The sequence below is a fragment of the Erigeron canadensis genome, chromosome 8 (assembly GCF_010389155.1).
Source record: "Erigeron canadensis isolate Cc75 chromosome 8, C_canadensis_v1, whole genome shotgun sequence".
Taxonomy (NCBI): Eukaryota; Viridiplantae; Streptophyta; class Magnoliopsida; order Asterales; family Asteraceae; genus Erigeron; species Erigeron canadensis.
In genome coordinates, this window is record NC_057768.1 from 9640013 (window position 1) to 9658855 (window position 18843).

Here is an 18843-nt window from a genome sequence, read left to right on the forward strand (position 1 = left end):
CTTTTTCAATATAAATACTCAACTATCGCATCAACATTTTTCATCCTCTAAATCATTATTAATAACAACACTTTTTGTCTTTCCACTATATCTTTTGGTAAAAAAAGTACTAGTTAGAATTCCCACAAATATGTCCGAAAAACTATCGTCAGAGCAAGAAAACCTCATCGACAAAATGAATCTATTCAAAATCAAAGGAAGAGACAAACGTGGTCGTAAGATACTTCAAATTATCGGAAAACACTTTCCAGGTAAAATCTTGAAGCATTTAAACGCGCTACAAATATACTATTGTTAGCATTGAACAACATATATTTTTAGTACTAATGATAATCATATCGTTGTTTGTGTTACGGAGTACTTTACTCATGGGTTTGAACATACCTTGTTTTATAGTTCATATTATTAGTATTAGAAATAGTAACATTTAGAACGTTTAAAAACAAGACATCCCGCTCTAGCTCTACATATTTTTTTTTATAAAAAAAAAGTGCATCCCGATATATATAGCTAACTAACCAATATTTGTTAGTATTATTTCAGGGCGTTTAAGTGTTGATGTGTTGAACGAGTATTTAGAAAAGAAAGTATTTCCTAAGCTGGAAGAAAGGCCATTCGTGGTTGTTTATATTCACACAGACGTCCACAAAAACGACAATTTCCCAGGAGTTTCATTTCTCAAAACAGTTTATGATTGTATTCCGATGAACGTTAAACAGAATCTCGAAGCGGTTTATTTCGTTCACCCTGATCTTCAGTCGAAACTCTTTCTACCCACCTTTGGGAGGTTTATCTTTACCGGAGGGTACGTAATGAAGTGTCACATAATTATTTCTAGCCTTGTAGTACAAGTTATTGATATGTATACATATATAAGATATACATGATTAATTATTGTGCAGGTTATATGGGAAATTGAAGTATGTGAACAGATTACATTATTTGTGGGAGCATGTAAGGAAAAATGAAATGGAGATTCCGGATTTTGTTTGTGATCATGATGAAGATCTTGAGTATCGTCCGACGATGGATTACGGTTTGGAGAGTGACCATCCTAGAGTTTATGGGGCGCCACCGGTTGATCCCTCTGTGGGGACATACTCAACGAGGTGTATTTCTTAGGAAGGATCAAACGACAGGGCCCGCCCCCAAAGACTATGGAACTGAGCGTGTAGCTGTTAGATTATAGGAAATATTTGAGTGTTTTTTTGTAGATACGTGCCTAGATAGCTTGGAAGTGAAGAACCTTGCACGTATATATATATATATATGTAATATGTGCATGTTGTTCAAATAATGTTAAGTAACTTATAATATATTTATGTTTACCATATTTTCCATATTTTAGGGAGCAAGATACTAGTAGTTATTTTATTCCCCTTGTTTTGTAAGGCTGTTTATAACCGTAGTGTCATTCTGTGTTATCATTCTGTCATGGTGATACTTTTGTGACGAGTAATGACTATTACCGGCCAGTGTGGTATAAAAATTTCTATTCATGTAGGTTTAGGAGACCTTGACTAATTATGGATCTTTTTGGTATGGTTGGGTTGGACCATCCAATACTTTTGGGTTCGGGTCAGATCAAACCCGGTTTTTGCCCACCACCAACTTAGACTATATAAACATATAGTATAAGCAATAAAATACCAACAAGAGTATCGTCAACTTTTCATTAACCATATATGTCAATACCAAAAAGGTTTGATGCAAATGTAAAAGTACGATATGAATATGCAAGTAAATTTAGAAAATTCGTGATGTTCATCAATAAAATAATACGTGATACATCGGTGTACATTTTTGAAAATATCTTGGTATTTTAAAAATCAAACCCAAACAAACATACATTATGTAATTTACTATAAATAAAAAATGCTTCTATCGACATGTTTAGCGACTTGTTTGTCAACATAATAATTTTGGTTAGCGATACAAAGGGAAGTTGTCTCTAATAAAAAAAAGTGGCAATTTTTGAGTCTATTAGATCATTCTCAAGCGTTACGTTGTCACCCAGGGGTGTGGAAGGTGGAAGGGGTGGTCCTTAGAAGAAGGGGAGGGGATGAGGTAGGTGGTGAGGCCTTGGGTGGTGAAGATTATTGAAGACCGAAGTTTATGATAATTTTAATTCGGTTCAAAGCAACTCATGTATGCTACCAAGAAATTGCACAACCAAACTGCAAACGTTACTAGGCTATTGCTCTATTTGAAACAACCCTAAAACCAAATAAGAATATAATTAAGTATATGATATGCCCTACCATTCTCTGCTTTCATTCATCAGTTGTAATTTGATCCGGAGAAGGGGGAAACATCTGCACAATCAACTCTACCAATTCTTCAACACTCTCTCCTAATCGGGAATCAAGATCTTCAATCAGCGGGTCAATTTCTACAGCAGAAGTCGGCCTAATGTTGATGAGAGTAGCAATCTCAGTTTTTGTGAGCTTATATGGTTTACATTTAGTCACAAACTCAGCAATGCTCTCTCTTGTTTGACTACTAGCAACACTATGCTCCAGGTAGTCATATACCTTGTATTCTGAAGGTGCTACTGGGGCAAGAACCCGTGTAGGGTCTTTTGCAGCACCTCGAGACCGTAAAAAGTCAAGTACTTCAAAGTTTGTAAGAGGGCCTGCATTTTCCTTTAGGATCTTCATTGCTAGAAACTGTTAACCTGAAAAATGCATTAGCTTTAGAAGTTAGATGTATAGAGATAACAAATTGACACTATCAATCAGGATTTATGGTTACCCAGTGCTCCTACTTCACACCGATCCAACATAAATGCAATAACTTTTACTTTAGGCTGTCTAATATGCATTTCCATAGAGTATCATTATTTACTTTCTATTTGCAAATAAAACTTTTTTTCTCGAATAGTTGTATTGACAGTGCAGAGATCCAAACCAAATATGAGTGATACTGAACCTAGAAATTTGAACTACCCCATGAAACATGACGCCGTGAATAACAAATCTTGCAAGTTGCAATGTTCAGATGGGACTTGCCAAATACTCTTATTTTCTAATCAAATATTGCAAGTATGATAGAGCACAAATAACTACATACAAAGGCAAGGTGAAGCAATTCTAACTCTAAAAAAGATATGCTGGTCTCTAAGTGAACTTTGCAACTAGGTTAATCACTACGAAATAAACATAGTTAGTGTTAGGTGAATTTTTGGTACTCTTTATTGAACAACTTTGGATTCTATCTTAATATATCTATGATGGCTCAACAATCATGATGGTTAACATGTTATGGCAATGTAAAATCAGAAATGCCACAACATTACATATTCAAAACATTAGTCCAGATGCCATGAAGGCAGCTAAACTTTCTGTTGGTTCAAACAAAGTATTTTCTAACTAAAGAACTTGTATTGTGTTGAAAAGGAGAGGAGCCACAATTTTGCTCTATGCTGGGCCTGACTTTTAGTGACTTTATCGTAAAGTATTAACATTAAAAGTTGAACTGGAACAACTAAAAGTGTCTCGTAATCCATGAAAGTTAGATATCGCAATAACACATGGGCTTGCTTGCTTGCCAAAATCAATCTACAAAAGTATTGTAATCATCAAAACCATCTCCATTTTGTCACAACCTTTTGTTTATAAGAAAAAAGGAGAGTTCTTTTCTTGGTCATGATTCAACCTAAACATTACAAGATGGCAGCCTATTACTAAATAATTAAAAATTGATGTACTAGGATGCTCTCAAGTTTAATGACCGTGGTTAAGAAGTGAGCCCTTTTTATTACTTTTCTAGCTGATAAATCATGTTCATATGATCTCAACATATCACATTCCTAGTTTGACTCATGTTTTAAACCTGTACGTCTGTACTAACTTAAGAACTAAGTAACAAAACTTTACATGCTTAAAACACTCTGTGTTACTGAACAATCAAAATCAATAAGATTTCTGTTATTTATACTCTTGAATACAGTACCTTTACCAGTAACTAAAATTACTAAGTAATCAAAAAAATGAAAAGTTCAGGTTTTGTTAGAAAAACAACTAAAAAGTGAAGAACAAATAAAGAAAACTAATATAAATAACAACAGACAATCATATACTAAGATGCGAACATTTCATGATCATACAAACAAACAATAATAATACGAACTGAAATTGCAAACATGATAGTTGCAGTAAAATGCGAAGAGGATACTTCCATAGCAGAAACACGAACAAAATGAATACAGTAATACACCCTAATCAGAGATTCTAACCAGAAGTGCAGAGCATATAACATAAAATTATACATACAAACATACCAAATTAACACAAATGCGAACTGGTAGCTCAACACAGTTACAAACATAATACCCAAAAAAATACATAAAGGAAATTCTGAGCTAATGACGAATACACAGTAGCCAAAAATGCTAACTAACAGACAAACAAAATGCGAACTAGTTATCTAGGAACATAGGATGCGAATAAACACAAATAAAAAATGAGAATTGGTTACCAACACTAAAATGCTTAGCAGAAAATTTAGCTAATCATAATAGCAGAATATGCGAACAGATATGAAACAATCCATACAAACAGAATTTAAACATATCAACAAAACAAAAAAGTAAACATTTAAGTCAGAAAACATGTAGCTATGACATTCTTAGCACACGTAACAAAATAACAAGGAAAGATGCAAACTAGACTGTAGCACATGTATCGTTGTTTTTGCTTTATTTGTTGAAATATCAAAAAGAGACGATTTACTTGGTAAAACAATACTTTTGTTACTTTTACAATTAAGCGATTCTTTATAGACTACGTTCTAAGAAAACACACCCGGATGAATTACGGTATTAAGATATTTACTCGTTAATCAATTAAGTTCTAAACAAACAACACCAATTCAGAAGCCGAACCAGATCATATTTTACCCTAGAAATCATCTTAGTAACATATATATGCAGCATAGATATTCACTGGATTGAACAAGATAATCAGAAATCCCTTCAACTTATATTGAAAAACCTTGAAAGACAAACAAACCGAATTTCGCGAAGTCATGTGTTAGTGAAGATGTATATTCGGTTTTTAGAGAGAAAAGTTAAAGGCCGGGTAGGATTTTGGATGGGTTTAACAAATTTAAACTCCTCTTTTGTCTTATCCGGTATTGTAAAAGTCAGATTCCTGGACCGAGTAAGTGGCTAGGAATTGGAAAATGGACCCTTGCACGTTGCGGCAGGTCTAAACTTTCGGTTTAATAATAAGTTTATGAATAATGCCCGATGAGTTATGTGCTATTAGAATAATGAATTGTTTTCTATCAAAACATACTTGCTGTTGACTGCATACAATGGATAACCAAGGTTGTCAGGCACCCCTAAGGCATTGTCTATACATTACTTACATTCTTACAGTCGACCGTTTACCTTTCCTATGTAGTCGATTTCGGTGATATACCAGTGGTATTTCGGTTTTCGGTTCTCCACTGGTATACTGGTATAGATTTTTATCTACAATTTCGGTACCGAGATTTTCGGTGAAATTTACCGAAATTTCACCGAAATTTCACCGAAATCGGTCAAATTTCAGTCCAAATTTTGGTGGTATTTCGGTGGTATACCAGTTTTTCAGATTTTTTTTTTTATTAAATTATTTTTGTCCAAACTAAAAAACAACATAAGAAACACTAAAATTTTGAAGTATTAACACTATTCTATCAATATTGACACTTTTAAGCTTGACTTTGATATTTAGATTGAGTATTAACTTAATATACTTGCTTTTTGTGTGTATAATTGCAATCTTTTTGGTATATATATAATTTTATATAACATTTTTCATAATATAACGATTACCGAAATACCACTGAAATAACCGATATTTCAAATACCAGTCCTTGACCGAAACACCGAAATTTTGGTCCTTAACTACTTAGTACCTTTCTATATAACATTGTAACAAAATAATACAAAATCACACTAAATGATATCACTACATGAGTTACCGCATTCTATCTAATGTTATGAGAACATATTTATAACAGTATAAAACATCACACAACACTACTAAATCATATGAAATCGAATAATACCTACACAATTTACATATACTTATGATAGAACGGGAATTTTTTTTGCTGCACACACTTTTAAATCATCTAATGTGTATATATAAAACTGTAACTATTTTGTAAGAATACACTAAACTCTTTGAGGCATTTCAACAAACACCTGATGATTTGATTTGATGTTCAAATAGGGGTTTTTCAAGAGTCCTGGTTTCCAGGCATACGTGTAATTTATAGGATAGAATGTCGTTCAAAAAAAAAAAGGACCCGTTTATTCACCTAATTTGGAGGAAGTTATAATAAAAAAAACCCAACCATGATTGAGAAAGAAAAAGCGAGGGATGATACCTGTGAATTGAACCGATAATTGTCTGAATTTTGTTGAAGAAGATGCGAGCAGCTAGGTGTAAAAAGGTAGAAGAGCAAGTATCCGATTGTAGCAGCTGGGTTGAAGAAAAAGAAACGATAAAGAAAAGGTTTTTCACCTAAAGAATTCTCAAATTTGTTCATGTAATAGAAGCTCTTCCTACTCCGATGAAGAATAGGCCCAATCCATAGACTTTTACCCACCACGTGGTTTAGCTAATTCAATAGCCTTTGGAGAAAAACCACAAGTACCCATTTTAAAAAAACGCAAAAAAATTAATGAAAAAAGCGAAGACTAATTGACTAATAACTAATTTATTTAAATTTTATCTTCTCTAGACCAAAAAGAGTAATTAAAAGGTGCAAATTGGATTCGATTTTTTTTTTTACTATTTATTCTTTTTCTACAAGGAATGAATTCTGTATGACACGGGTTGGTTGTAGTTACGTAAGCTGGTGTACAGGTTCATAAAGTCTGTAGCTATAAGCAACAATTTGTTATACGGTCGCCGAGTTTGTTCAAACAAACAGCCTTTTTTGAGTATAGTAAGTCCGGCGTACTCACGGGGTGAGATTCTTTTCTTAGGCTATAAATGGAGGTTTTTACTTCATTCCTTCACTCCACTTTCATCCTTTATCTTATCTTCTACCCCCCAACCCTAGATGAAAATCTTATCAATTGGAACGAAATTAAGGCATACATTCACCAATGTCACTAAAGCTACTGGGGGACAAGTCACCACTCAGGGACCTACACACCACAAAGAGTATGTATGACTTTGAGAGAAATCTTTCATATCTTTCGAGATCCACCCTACAATATGGGGTAAAAAAGCCAAAATAAGTGATTTTTAGCCCTTATAAAAAGAAAACTGATTCTTGAACCCCTTTCATGCTCATGTCACGGATCAAAGAAAGAATGGCACATTTTTGATCATGATGTAATTCGGGCAATTCGGTCGGAACAATCATTAGGAAAAGGGGGTCTAGATAATCTAGTGAACTCATCCACTGCAACCCACGTGCCCAAAACTTGATGTGATGACTCTAGCCCCATGTCGGCTTCATTGACGATTCATGATGTTACAATATAAGAACAAAATCGACTTTCATTTCACTTAAATCATCAAAGCAAGGTGCCATATGCGCTTAGACTTTTACTTTTTTCCCCATTTTTATTCCCCGTCCAATATTAGTTCTTGAAGATCTTCGTTTCCGTGTAGAAGAAAACTCTCCAAATTAAGATATAACAATTTTTAGTTACCTAGTAAAGATAAACTATGATAGTCGAATACGAATACGGGTTGTGATTATTTGAAAACTAAAAATTTCGTGAAATTAGAAAATTGGTCAAAACACACTTTGATTTGAATTTAATGTATTTTAATTTTTTTTTCTAAAAACACAATGTACTTTTATTGTGTAATATAAAAACACATTGTGTTAAACTTTAAATCACAATGTTTTTTAATAGCGCGTGAAAATCAGAAAATTGTTCAAACATACTGTGATATGAATTTAACACAATGTATTTAAAAAAAAAAATATTAAAAACACATTGTGTTAAATTTTCACAGATATTTTAGTTCAAATAAACATTTCACTATCAAATAGATAACCTGATATAAAATTAGGAATAAAAATATTATTTTCGGGTTATAATAAATAAGACACAAATCAAATTACATGTTTTGTTGTTTTAATATTTTATTTTAATTAAAAGGGACTGTTCTCATATACATCATAAAAATAACGTCTAAATCTTATTATTGTGGTTTGGTTTGATAATGATGATTCACGTTACTTATATAGTTATAAAAATAGTGTTTTGATGCCTTTTGTTAGTTTAAGAAAACAAATGTGAAGTATTAAAATTTTTTTAAAAAAATGCTAATGTTGACATGATTAAGTAGTAATATTCATTCTTCTTATTCTTAAAAAGTCAAAAAAATAAAACAAAATTAACCTCTTAAATCGAAAATCATTCATCTATTATCTATCTATATTATAATTAAAAGAGAAGGTTGGAGTACACTTGAGACCCCTAATTCTTCTACTTGAACTTAATTCTCCATCCTAATTAATTCTCTATTTTTCTATATTTTTTAAAAATTTCAATAATATATTATATTATATTTATTTATATATATTAATATTTGTAGAAAAATCCTCACTAATTTACATTTTTTGTTTTTCATCAATAACTTACGCTTTTTATCCTCACTAAATAATTAATGTTTTAATTAAAATTTTATAGGCCAACCTATATTCTTATTCTATTAAAAATAAAAAAAAAAACAAATCTTTTTATCTTTAAAACTCTCCCAAAAATTATTATATATACAATCTAGGAAAAAAACCCTCACAAATTGTCAACACAGAAAAAACCTTCGACTACCTCAATAAAAAATAAAAATAATTCAACTTACTTAACAAACAAAAAGGGTTTTTTATTGTTATTTTGTTTATGTTTAATCATTATTATTTGACATTGAATTCTTATATTATTATTATTATTCATCTCTTTTAATTTAGTTTGTTGCCCATATAGGTTCATTATGGCTTCTTCTACAACTACAAAAAATAAGACCACGTTAGTTTATCTTGAAAATCTTAAGCCAACACATGTTAACCATCGTCTACGACTATACGTTGTGCATGTATAGACTGTTTCGGATTGGAACAACCCGAAGAAAATCAAAACATTCGAGATGTTCTTTGTTGATTAATTGGTATATATTTTTTAAAATTTTTTAAAAGTTTCTACTATATCTGCATATTTGTTTTTGGGCTTTTTTCTAAACATGCTGCATATATTTTTTTTTTGGCTTCTTTTGTTTCTTTGGACACACATATAAATATATAATATATAACTTAAGAAAAATGGGTAAGAATTTGTATTTTGTTACAACTTCAAGAGTGTGAAAGATATATCCAACTATTTTTCTTCATCTCTTTCATCATCGCACATCTTTCCTTCCTTCTTTCTTTAAACTGCAGATTTTTTATTTAACTAATTGTTACAAATTTCAACTTTTTGCCTTATTTAGTTTCTATTTAACATACTTAGATTTTTTTTTTAAACCTTTATTATATATATTTTGAAACTACTTGTCAATGGATGAGTCTAAAGACTAGTGGGTAGTTAATAAGAGTAGTATAGACATTAAACGTGTATTTAAATTTCGTCTATTATATAGCTCAATGGTTGAGCACCAGCTTTACATGCTGGAGGTCTCGAGTTTGAGATATAGGATGGACACCTAAAAGGAAATTCACAAAAAGTCCTTCATTGAAACAGGTTTGAGTCCTGCAAAGGGGCAGAGTTTTAGACCAATTAAATGTCGTGCCTTCGGCGGTTTAGTTGGGGGTTTCTCCTCCTACTAGGTATTGAGGGTGAGGAGGCTCTCTAGCGGGGACCCGGTTAAGACAACGTAAACTAGATTCCCTATTACGAGCAAATAATCCACACCTTTAAAAAAAATGGGTTAACTCAAAAATATATGGTCGAGCCCAAATCTTTTTCCCCAGTTATATAAAAACTTCTTTGAACTTATAATTTATAGTAATTTCGTTATAAAATATTTCTACTAGTTTGTTAATGAAAAAATACATAAAAAGGTAACATATTTACCTAAAATTCCTAAAAAGGAGAACCTATTTTGTTTTCATCTATTTAAAGGATCCAATTTTTATAAATTTCCTAATAAGGGGAACATCGTTAGTTTTTGATGTCAGACATCCATTAAGTGCCATATCACCCATGCCACGTCATCGACTTTGCTTAGTTAGCATTAACTAAAACAGAATTGTTGTTCGAATAGAATGAAAACGACTTGTAAGTCTTCAAATAACCGTTCCCTACAAACACAAACACAAACACAACCCCATGAACCCAAAAATGAGTAGCACCAAACCCAACAATCATAAACCCATATGCAGTAGCCAATCCCCCAAAAAGATACACCAATTTACTCGCATCTTGATGGTCAAGATCAAACCTTTTTAACAAGAAATCAAAATCAGTTTCATTCTGAGACAGTCCATCATCATTTTGCACAGACCCAATAATATTTCTTGTTTTTTAACAATCTTGATTGTTTTAAAAGACATTTTAGCACTACAATTATCAGTTTCCAAAACCCTAATTCCATTATCGAATACAAAATTAGAAAAACCAATTGGGGATCAAAGGAATCAAGTATAAGTAGAGTAGCATTAAATTGTGGCTTTGAAAAGTTGCCACCAAAGAAGCGGTGACCAAGTTCTTCATCGCCGGAAAAGAAATCATCACCTATGGTTCCGACCCGGGTGAGCTGCAGAAAGGGACGGTGCCGCTGCCACTGCTGGAGATTATAGGTGGTTGATGGTGGTGGTGGTGGTGGTGGTGGGTTTGGTGGAAGTTGAATTCTTGAAATGAGGGTTTGCACGGATGCGTCATTATCAACGAAGGAAATAAGGGAATGAGTGGCGGTTTCAGTGTTAGCGCATAATCGAAAGTAGAAGCCAAGAAAGGACTAGGAAGATGAGGGTGTCACAGTTTTTATCCTTTTCTCTCCCCCGATCGTTTTCCCCCTTTATTCTTTCCCCCCAAAAATTCCCCCAAAATTATATACGTATATATGTATTTTCATTTTCTGTTTTAGTCAATGCCACGTAAGCAAAGTCGATGACGTGACACTTAATGGATGCCTAGCGTAAAAAACTAACGATGTTCCCCTTGTTAGGAAATTTATGAAAACTGGATCTTTTAAATAGACGAAAACAAAATAGGTTTCCCTTTTTAGGAATTTTAGGTAAATATGTTACCTTTTTATGTATTTTTCCCGTTTGTTAAATACTTACTAAATTTAATCAAATTTTTAATCCCTTCTTCAATCTACAAATTCTGAGGTAATTTATTTCTTCGTACGAGCATGGTACCAGCGCAATGCGGCGACAGTCGTGGGGAATGCGGTCTAGTGGTGTCTTTGATGGTACTATTCGTTGTGGTGGTGGCGGTGTCAAGTAGTGTAGGTTGATGTAATTGTGATAGTGGAAATTTTTAGAAGATAAGGGCTTAAAGTGTTAATTATTAAAATAAAAATTTAGAGTGTAAATTAATTTATTAAGGGTTATACATAAAAAGTCAAGGACAATTCTGATAATTCAAAGGTATAATTACCTAAAATAAAAATGGGGCTTTTTCTTTATAAGAGAATATAAATATAAATAGATATAGATAATTTTGCTTTTATCTAATAATAATATCTAAATTATTTGTTTTCTTAGAATAAAAATAACATAGATTTGTAAATTGTATTGTACATTTGTAAATACAATGTTCACACTAATGTCAAATAATTTTGTACCTATATTTCACAACTTACGCATCCACTTCTTAAAGCATTACGAGTAGGTAGTAATTTTTTTCAAATCGTACAAGTTTTGATAATTATTCTTGAAAGATAAGCTACCCTTATCGGGTCGGGGTCGGATAACATATTTCTTATCGGGTTCGGGTTTAGCACTACCCGTCCCGAATCCGACCCATTGCCATTCCTACCCTTGTTTCGGGCCTCGGAATTTTTTGTTATTCATAAAGTCACCCTGGACGTAACCGAGTTATTCCAAGAGGCATCAGGTTTTCTTCAAAACTGGAGATCTGAGTTTTTGACAATCTAACTTAAGTAATACAAGCCGGTATGGTAAAGCTCTTTTGTAGTTAAGCTTTCCTGGTAGCCGGACATCAGTGAAAAAAGTTAAAATTCTTCGACATGCTCCAAAATGTGTATTTCAATTCCATGGGGCTTTCCTCAGATAATTATTTTTTAAATTCAATGACAACTATTTGAACTGAGTTTAGTTAGAAACACATTTTAAGTTAGATATAACAATGTACATACATCACTAATATCCTAATTCCATGTCCTTTCTCATAAACAAACAAATGTACAACAACGAACTTTATGTTCAATGCGATCAGAGCTCCCATTTTAAGGCACATGAACTCCTCAACATGCTCCAAAATGCCTGGATTACGATTTAGCCATGATCATTCTGCAGGTTATTGTATCTCAATGCGTACACTTGCTACCCTGCTCTATAAACACCGGTGAAATCATTTATCGTTTCTCACGAGATAGAGATTCTATATACCGACTGGTTGAGTATAGTACTAGCACCTAAAGTTCATCAGGGTCACCTCTTGAAGGAACATGTTGTTGTATGACTAAAACTGATCCACTATTGTTGAATTCAGAAGAAGCTAAGAAATCGCCTACTAGTCCTAGCTCGGGACACTCTTCCCAATCACTAATTCCGGTAGTGAGAGGGGAGTCTATTCTCCCACTACCTTTCCCAACTATGAACATTGAGTACATCTCAGCCATGTCTCTCAAGATCATCGCAGTTTGTGCACCATTATCCACATACTTCTCTACGAATCCTGCTTTGCCCGATGTCACATAACTGGAATTAAATGACATCAAAAAATTTAATAAGTTATTTAGTTTGTGAAGCTCATATAAGTTGCAATATATTGAATGATTTCATAATGCAATGCTACTGACCATTGTGTTTGACGTAACATGATTAGATTTTTTGAAGGCTTTCTTTTCAACTTTGACCTTAAATATTATTGGTTGTGTTATTTAATACTTGATGCAAATGATAAGAATGGATTTAGTTTTATATGTATTTTTACCGGTATCATTCTCATCAAGTATTATATAACACAAAAAAAAAATATTGAAGGCCAAACATGAAAATGAAAGACTTCTGAAAGTCAAACCATGACACTTGTTATGGGAAGGAGGGAGTATTTGATAAGAAATGTAAGATATGATGAAAATATATACCCGTGGTAAAACTTTTTAAGGGCAGAACTGTCTGCTCTATCCGTCTCTGCTTCAATGTTTAGTGCAGCTTCATGAACATCATCTACTTTGTGGGTAACATTATTTCCAACGTTGACGACCTGTTTTGATGTTGGGAGAAATCGGATAATAGTGAGACTCGTATGATGATGCATGCAAAGACGTCTACCAAGTCCTAACGCCTCACGATCATCTCGTCCACCAAAAAACAAAGTTGCAACTTGCTGCAAAGATTCAGAGCCGGCAACCTGTGAAGCCTTGGAAGTATGTCCACGGTCTATAAGAAATGCCACAGAACATTGTGCTTGACCTAAGACTTTCTGATTCGTTCTCCGTATACTCTTCTTATTATTTTCCAATTTTCCATCTATCCGTTGATGCTTGTGAAACGGAAGAATTATGATCGACGCACGCATATCCTCTGCAAATTGACAAACATCTTGGAACATAGTTGAATGGGGTGATACGGTCTTAACTTGATGGATAATCATTTTTATCTCTGAGCTGAAAATATCAACAGCCTCGTTTATTTCCATTGCGTCATCAGCACCATAGTCTTCTTCATCACTATGTTCTTCTTCTTGATGAATAAAATCTGGTAACTTGTCTTTTGTTTTCTCAGGAAGCTCAACAAGGTGCATTATATAAGGGGAAATTGGAACTTTGTCAGACCCTCGGAGTGATTCAATGAGCCCAACCACAGTAGAGACCTGGCGAGGACTATGTACACAAGCCAGTAGTATTAGTTCCTTCTTAGGATTATGAAATTCCATTGGTATGTGTTTGATGCCGAAGATTTCACCTTCTCTTTTCACTAATAAACTAACTACTACAGATGAGAGTATGGAACTAATGACGATAACGATAAGCATCAAATTATAGAACAACATACTCGTCACTGCCTGCATTGATATGATATATCAATTATTCTTCTAAAACGGCAAACAAACTGACACAATAAGGTTTGAACGACATGTGAACTCACAAACATAATGCTTATAGAGTTCATATAGTTAAAAGGGAAGCCCATTTGATATGTGTATAGTGAGTTAGAGAAAAAAACACTTACATTATTTTGCAAAGCTGATGTCAATGTCAAAAGATCTATATGCCCCTTCATGTTGAATAGAATAGCGAGGAGAACACCTTTGTTTAGTGGTTTCTTTAAGAACCGACAGGCAGCAAGCGTACCGGTAATCTTTCCACCAATACTCAACACGATTACCATGACAACAATGGCAATGTTTTTTGGGTTATTGAAATACCGTATGTCTGCTCTGAATCCGGTAAGGCCAAAGTAGATGGGAAATATAAAGTTGTGAACTGCGTATGTCAGAGTGGCCAACATTGTACGCGCTGATTTTCCTTGCCTAGGAAACATCAGGCCCATAATGAAACACGCTATCACACTGCTAAATCCCATAGTTTCTAGGGTCATGGCAGCAGATACAACCATTATACATATAAACAGAACATAACGAGGTTTAATGTTCTTTCGATTTCTGTTATGATTATTAAGCCAATTAGCCAAGTACTTGATGAAAACAACCATCCCCACAAGAAGCAGAAGGGAACAAAGTGCCTTCAGACTCCAACTACGAAATGTATTCTTGTGTTTTACCGCTGTAATTATAATTAAAATAAACATAGAATACATATCAGAGATCAAAGAACAACATATGGCCAGTCGTCCAAGATCAGTGGTCGTAAACTTTAGATCTGCTACCAAACGAAACACAATAGGAGATGCTGTATTTGCTAAAATTACTGTAAGCACTAATGCCAACATGACCCGTGACCCCTGAGATCCAGTTTCTTCGTACACAAAAAAGGAAATAGCTGTTGCAAATAATGTACACATTAAACAACCACCACACGCGATGATGCTTGTTGAACCCAAGTGATGCATTATATAAGATATATCCATCTCAAGGCCTATGAGAAACATAATACCAATTCTGCTGTAGAGAGTCAAACTTGCATAGAAATCAATAACAAAACTTTCAAAAAAGAATTTTCGTATTTGGGGTGATCTTGATAAGCCTGATGGACCAAGGAGGAACCCTGCCTACAACAGATAAAGGAAGTTTAGACGAGAAAAGATATAAAAGAACCCAAAGTTTCGTAGAAGGCAACACATCGGAAAACGTGACATACTTACGAGGATCTGAGCAACAGGAGCATGTTGGCCCAACGGCTTGAGGAAAATTTGAAAAACGTGTGACAGAACCAAAATGGAAGAGACCTGTGTGGTCATTGACAGGGCGGGGTTCACGTTATCGCATTCTATATCCATTTTGGCGATTTGGAGATTTTTTGTTTCTCCAGGAAACAATGAACAAAAAGAAAGAAAATCTTTCGAGATTTTTGGTAACAAGAATATATGGGTATATTTTGACTGCACCAAAATAAGCGAGGAAAAAACATCTCAACCTCCTAAAACTTGCTACATTCTAGGGATGAAAATATCTGGTATAAGTGTTAATCAAAGGACAGGTAATTGTAATAATTTAATTAGCCATCCATTCGTAGAACTTTATAACTACTCCAATATTCACAACAAATATAGTATTAATGCAACAAAGGCAAGTTTTTAAAGATATGATCGAGTGAACGAAAAACATTGAGATTGATATTCAATCTGTTCGACACAAAGTTGCTACATGACATATTTGAGTTCTTTCATTTTCGTCACTATCAATATGCTTACATATTCACCAAATTAAGGCCTCCCCACATCTCTTTTTACACACTACAAGAAATAACACCTGAGGAGACAGATTCTTTTTGCATTGACATGGTGTCATCGCTAAAGAAACACTACTAAACAACAAATTAAAGTTATTAAACTCCTGCTCGAACTGCATCTGGGTTGTATTGACACGTAAATTAATTAGTTACATATCAGTTAGGCCCATTTGTTTTAGCTTGGGTCGGGACAGGTTGTATACATATTATCTATGACTGAATCAATTACTAAGATCTAGAAGCTTAGATTTGATCTATAATGGTAAAAATAGGTAGATGTGCATTTACATGTGTAGGTGAAATGGAAATTAATAGAGAGAATAAGAGTGACAAACTATATATAAACAAACTTTTACAAACTAACGGTCTACCAATGAAAAATAGGAAGAGATTGGTCCATTTTATTTGGCATGTCAGTTTGTAATATTATATATGTAAATTGTTTGTATATATAGCATTCTTTCCTTTTTGTCCGTCCTAACATTCTTTCCTTTTGTAGTGATTGTGCCAAGTATTCAGTATTGAGATTAATTTTCTTGAACGAAGTGGATGTAGTGTACTGCCATTATGTGTTTTCTAGTTTTAGTATTCGATATATGAGAATACGATTTTACAGAAAAAAACAGAAAAAAGAGAGTTGTCTATGATAACTACGCACAAACAAGACTTATATAGGTCTACCTATAGAATGGTTACATGGAGGACCACTTCTCCACCCATGCTTTTCTTATGACTTGGTCAAACAAATCACCTAATTACTAAACAAACGTGTAGAAATTTCTAAAGTATTAACTGACCATTTTATATCTTATGGATACAAAACGGCTAGACTCATTCACTAACTAAGACATTGACTTAACATACTAAGTACACTAATTAAAGATAAACTCATAAAACAACTTAAATTATGTCAAGATTATTCAACAATCACCCCGATAATCTTGACATTAACCCTTGATTCCTTCAAAACAAAGCTGGTCATCATCCATCTCGATCAAGTTGGTCTCTTTTTCCTTCACCTTCCACTTTGTACACTCATTTGCAAAATCGCCCAAATCTCCACCCTTGTCGCACATGGACTTGCTTTTGTCAAACCGACCTCTACCATGTCCACTTCCACGAAATCTAACTTGTACATAGTGCCTACCACTATTCTCTCCATTAGTTATGAAAAGTTGGTTACGATTTTCTCTTTTTTGTTCAAAACCGTCAAGCCTATCTTCATATGCTTTTAGTCTCTCCACGACATCAGCAAGTCGCATATTTTCAATATCACCATATTGTTCGATAGAAAAAACAATTGGTAAATACTTCTTTGTAATTTAATTGAGAAACTTTCTCACGGTTTCTTCTTCATCAACACGCATGCTAGACACTTGAACCTTTCAATTACACTACCCATCTTGCCCTCGAAATCATTGTTTGTCTCACCCTTCTTCATCTCTAGTTTTTCCATTTCACCCTTCATGTATGTAGTCTTGCTGTTTGCACCCCTTCGGTTCCCAAACACCGAGTTTTGATAGATTTCCAAACAGCTTGTGCATTCTTGTATTTAGCAACTTGCAAAAGAACATTTGCAGGATAAGTGTTATAGATTATGGCTTAAATGGTGTAGTTTCTCTTCTCATCTTTATCTTCTCCGGTCACCGTCTTTCAAAGGCGTTTTGCTCTCAACACCGTTTCAACCAAAATCGACCACGAAGTGTAGTTCGTTTCGGTCAGACACTTAAATGGAAAACTTCCTCGTTTATTTTCACGTACAATCAAACTCTTATCACTTTTCGATATTCTTGTTGTTCTTGCTGTCTTTCTCTCTTCTATTGTGCATGCGCTTTTCTTTCTTTCTGTCTGCTGTAACTTGCTCTTACTAACCAATTATTCTTCTTGCTATGTTGCTGTTCTAATTGCTGATTTGCTGCTATTCATGCTCTTAAAGGCAACGAACCATTAGGCTCCGATTCAACGTATAGCATACAACATGCCTTTATATGTATTCTGGTTTTAATTAATGAAAAAGAGAGAGACTTGTTTACGAAAACTACTTTGTGAAGATTTTCAATCAAAAGCAAAAGAAAACCTTATATAGGTATACATACCCATCACATGTGATCCTTAAAAGACTCTAAATAACTTTCAAGTATGCCTTAGGAATAGGTACATGGAGGACACTTCTCCACCCATACCTCTTTTATGACTTGGTTAAAAAAACTATCTAATTACTAAACAAACGTGTAGATAATTCTAATGGACTCACACTCACTGACCATTTTATCTTATGGATATAAAACGCTAGACTCATTCACTTACTAAGACACTGACTTAACAAACTAAATACACTAATTAAAGACAAACTCATAGAACAACTTAAATTATGTCAAAATTATCCGAACACTGGAAACTTTAAGAAGTTATTTGGTTCCATGTTGAATTGCTTTGTCAGCAATTCTAATAAAAATCCAGGTGCCAACATAATATAGGGCTACTGCATATAGGCTGCTTAATGAAATAAAAATTATAACATCCCAAACTTTTCAAGTTTGACTATTTGACTATTCCATTAGTTAACGTCAGGTTCACTAAGTTTATGTACCCTAAATGAGATTATGTAATTAATTGCTTATGCGTTTAAAATCATATGATTAAAGTATGTTAAATGAAAGTAATTAAAGTAAAGTCTTGAAAGTTAAGTGCTCGTTAAGTCGTTAAGTGTTCCGGTGAGAAAGTTAAGCCAAGAAAGTAACGTTTAGAAGTCGATGAGCTTAACTGTAACGTTGGGAGTTGTTGGCCAGGGTTTAATGGGTAATTAGGTATCCCTAATTGTCACAAAATCTGATCT

General features: G+C 33.7%; 3 protein-coding genes across 3 annotated transcripts; 1 reads left to right on the forward strand and 2 right to left on the reverse strand.

The window, feature by feature from the left end:
- Positions 1-64: 64 nt before the first annotated feature.
- Positions 65-1314, forward strand: LOC122580658 (ganglioside-induced differentiation-associated protein 2-like). Its single transcript, XM_043752928.1, has 3 exons — positions 65-251; positions 544-805; positions 903-1314. Exons 1-3 carry the CDS (start codon positions 131-133, stop codon positions 1120-1122), a joined length of 603 nt encoding a protein of 200 aa, XP_043608863.1. The 5' UTR covers positions 65-130; the 3' UTR covers positions 1123-1314.
- Positions 1315-1957: 643 nt separating this feature from the next.
- Positions 1958-6611, reverse strand: LOC122579812. Its single transcript, XM_043752047.1, has 2 exons — positions 6385-6611; positions 1958-2677 (listed from the first exon to the last, which is right to left on the reverse strand). The coding sequence occupies exon 2, from the start codon at positions 2658-2660 to the stop codon at positions 2274-2276; it is 387 nt and encodes a 128-aa protein (XP_043607982.1). The 5' UTR covers positions 2661-2677; positions 6385-6611; the 3' UTR covers positions 1958-2273.
- A 5955-nt stretch (positions 6612-12566) lies between these two features.
- On the reverse strand, positions 12567-15555 carry LOC122610231 (cation/H(+) antiporter 1-like). The gene is made up of 4 exons (XM_043783225.1): positions 15421-15555; positions 14329-15327; positions 13242-14161; positions 12567-12852 (listed from the first exon to the last, which is right to left on the reverse strand). Exons 1-4 carry the CDS (start codon positions 15553-15555, stop codon positions 12567-12569), a joined length of 2340 nt encoding a protein of 779 aa, XP_043639160.1.
- Positions 15556-18843: the final 3288 nt, after the last annotated feature.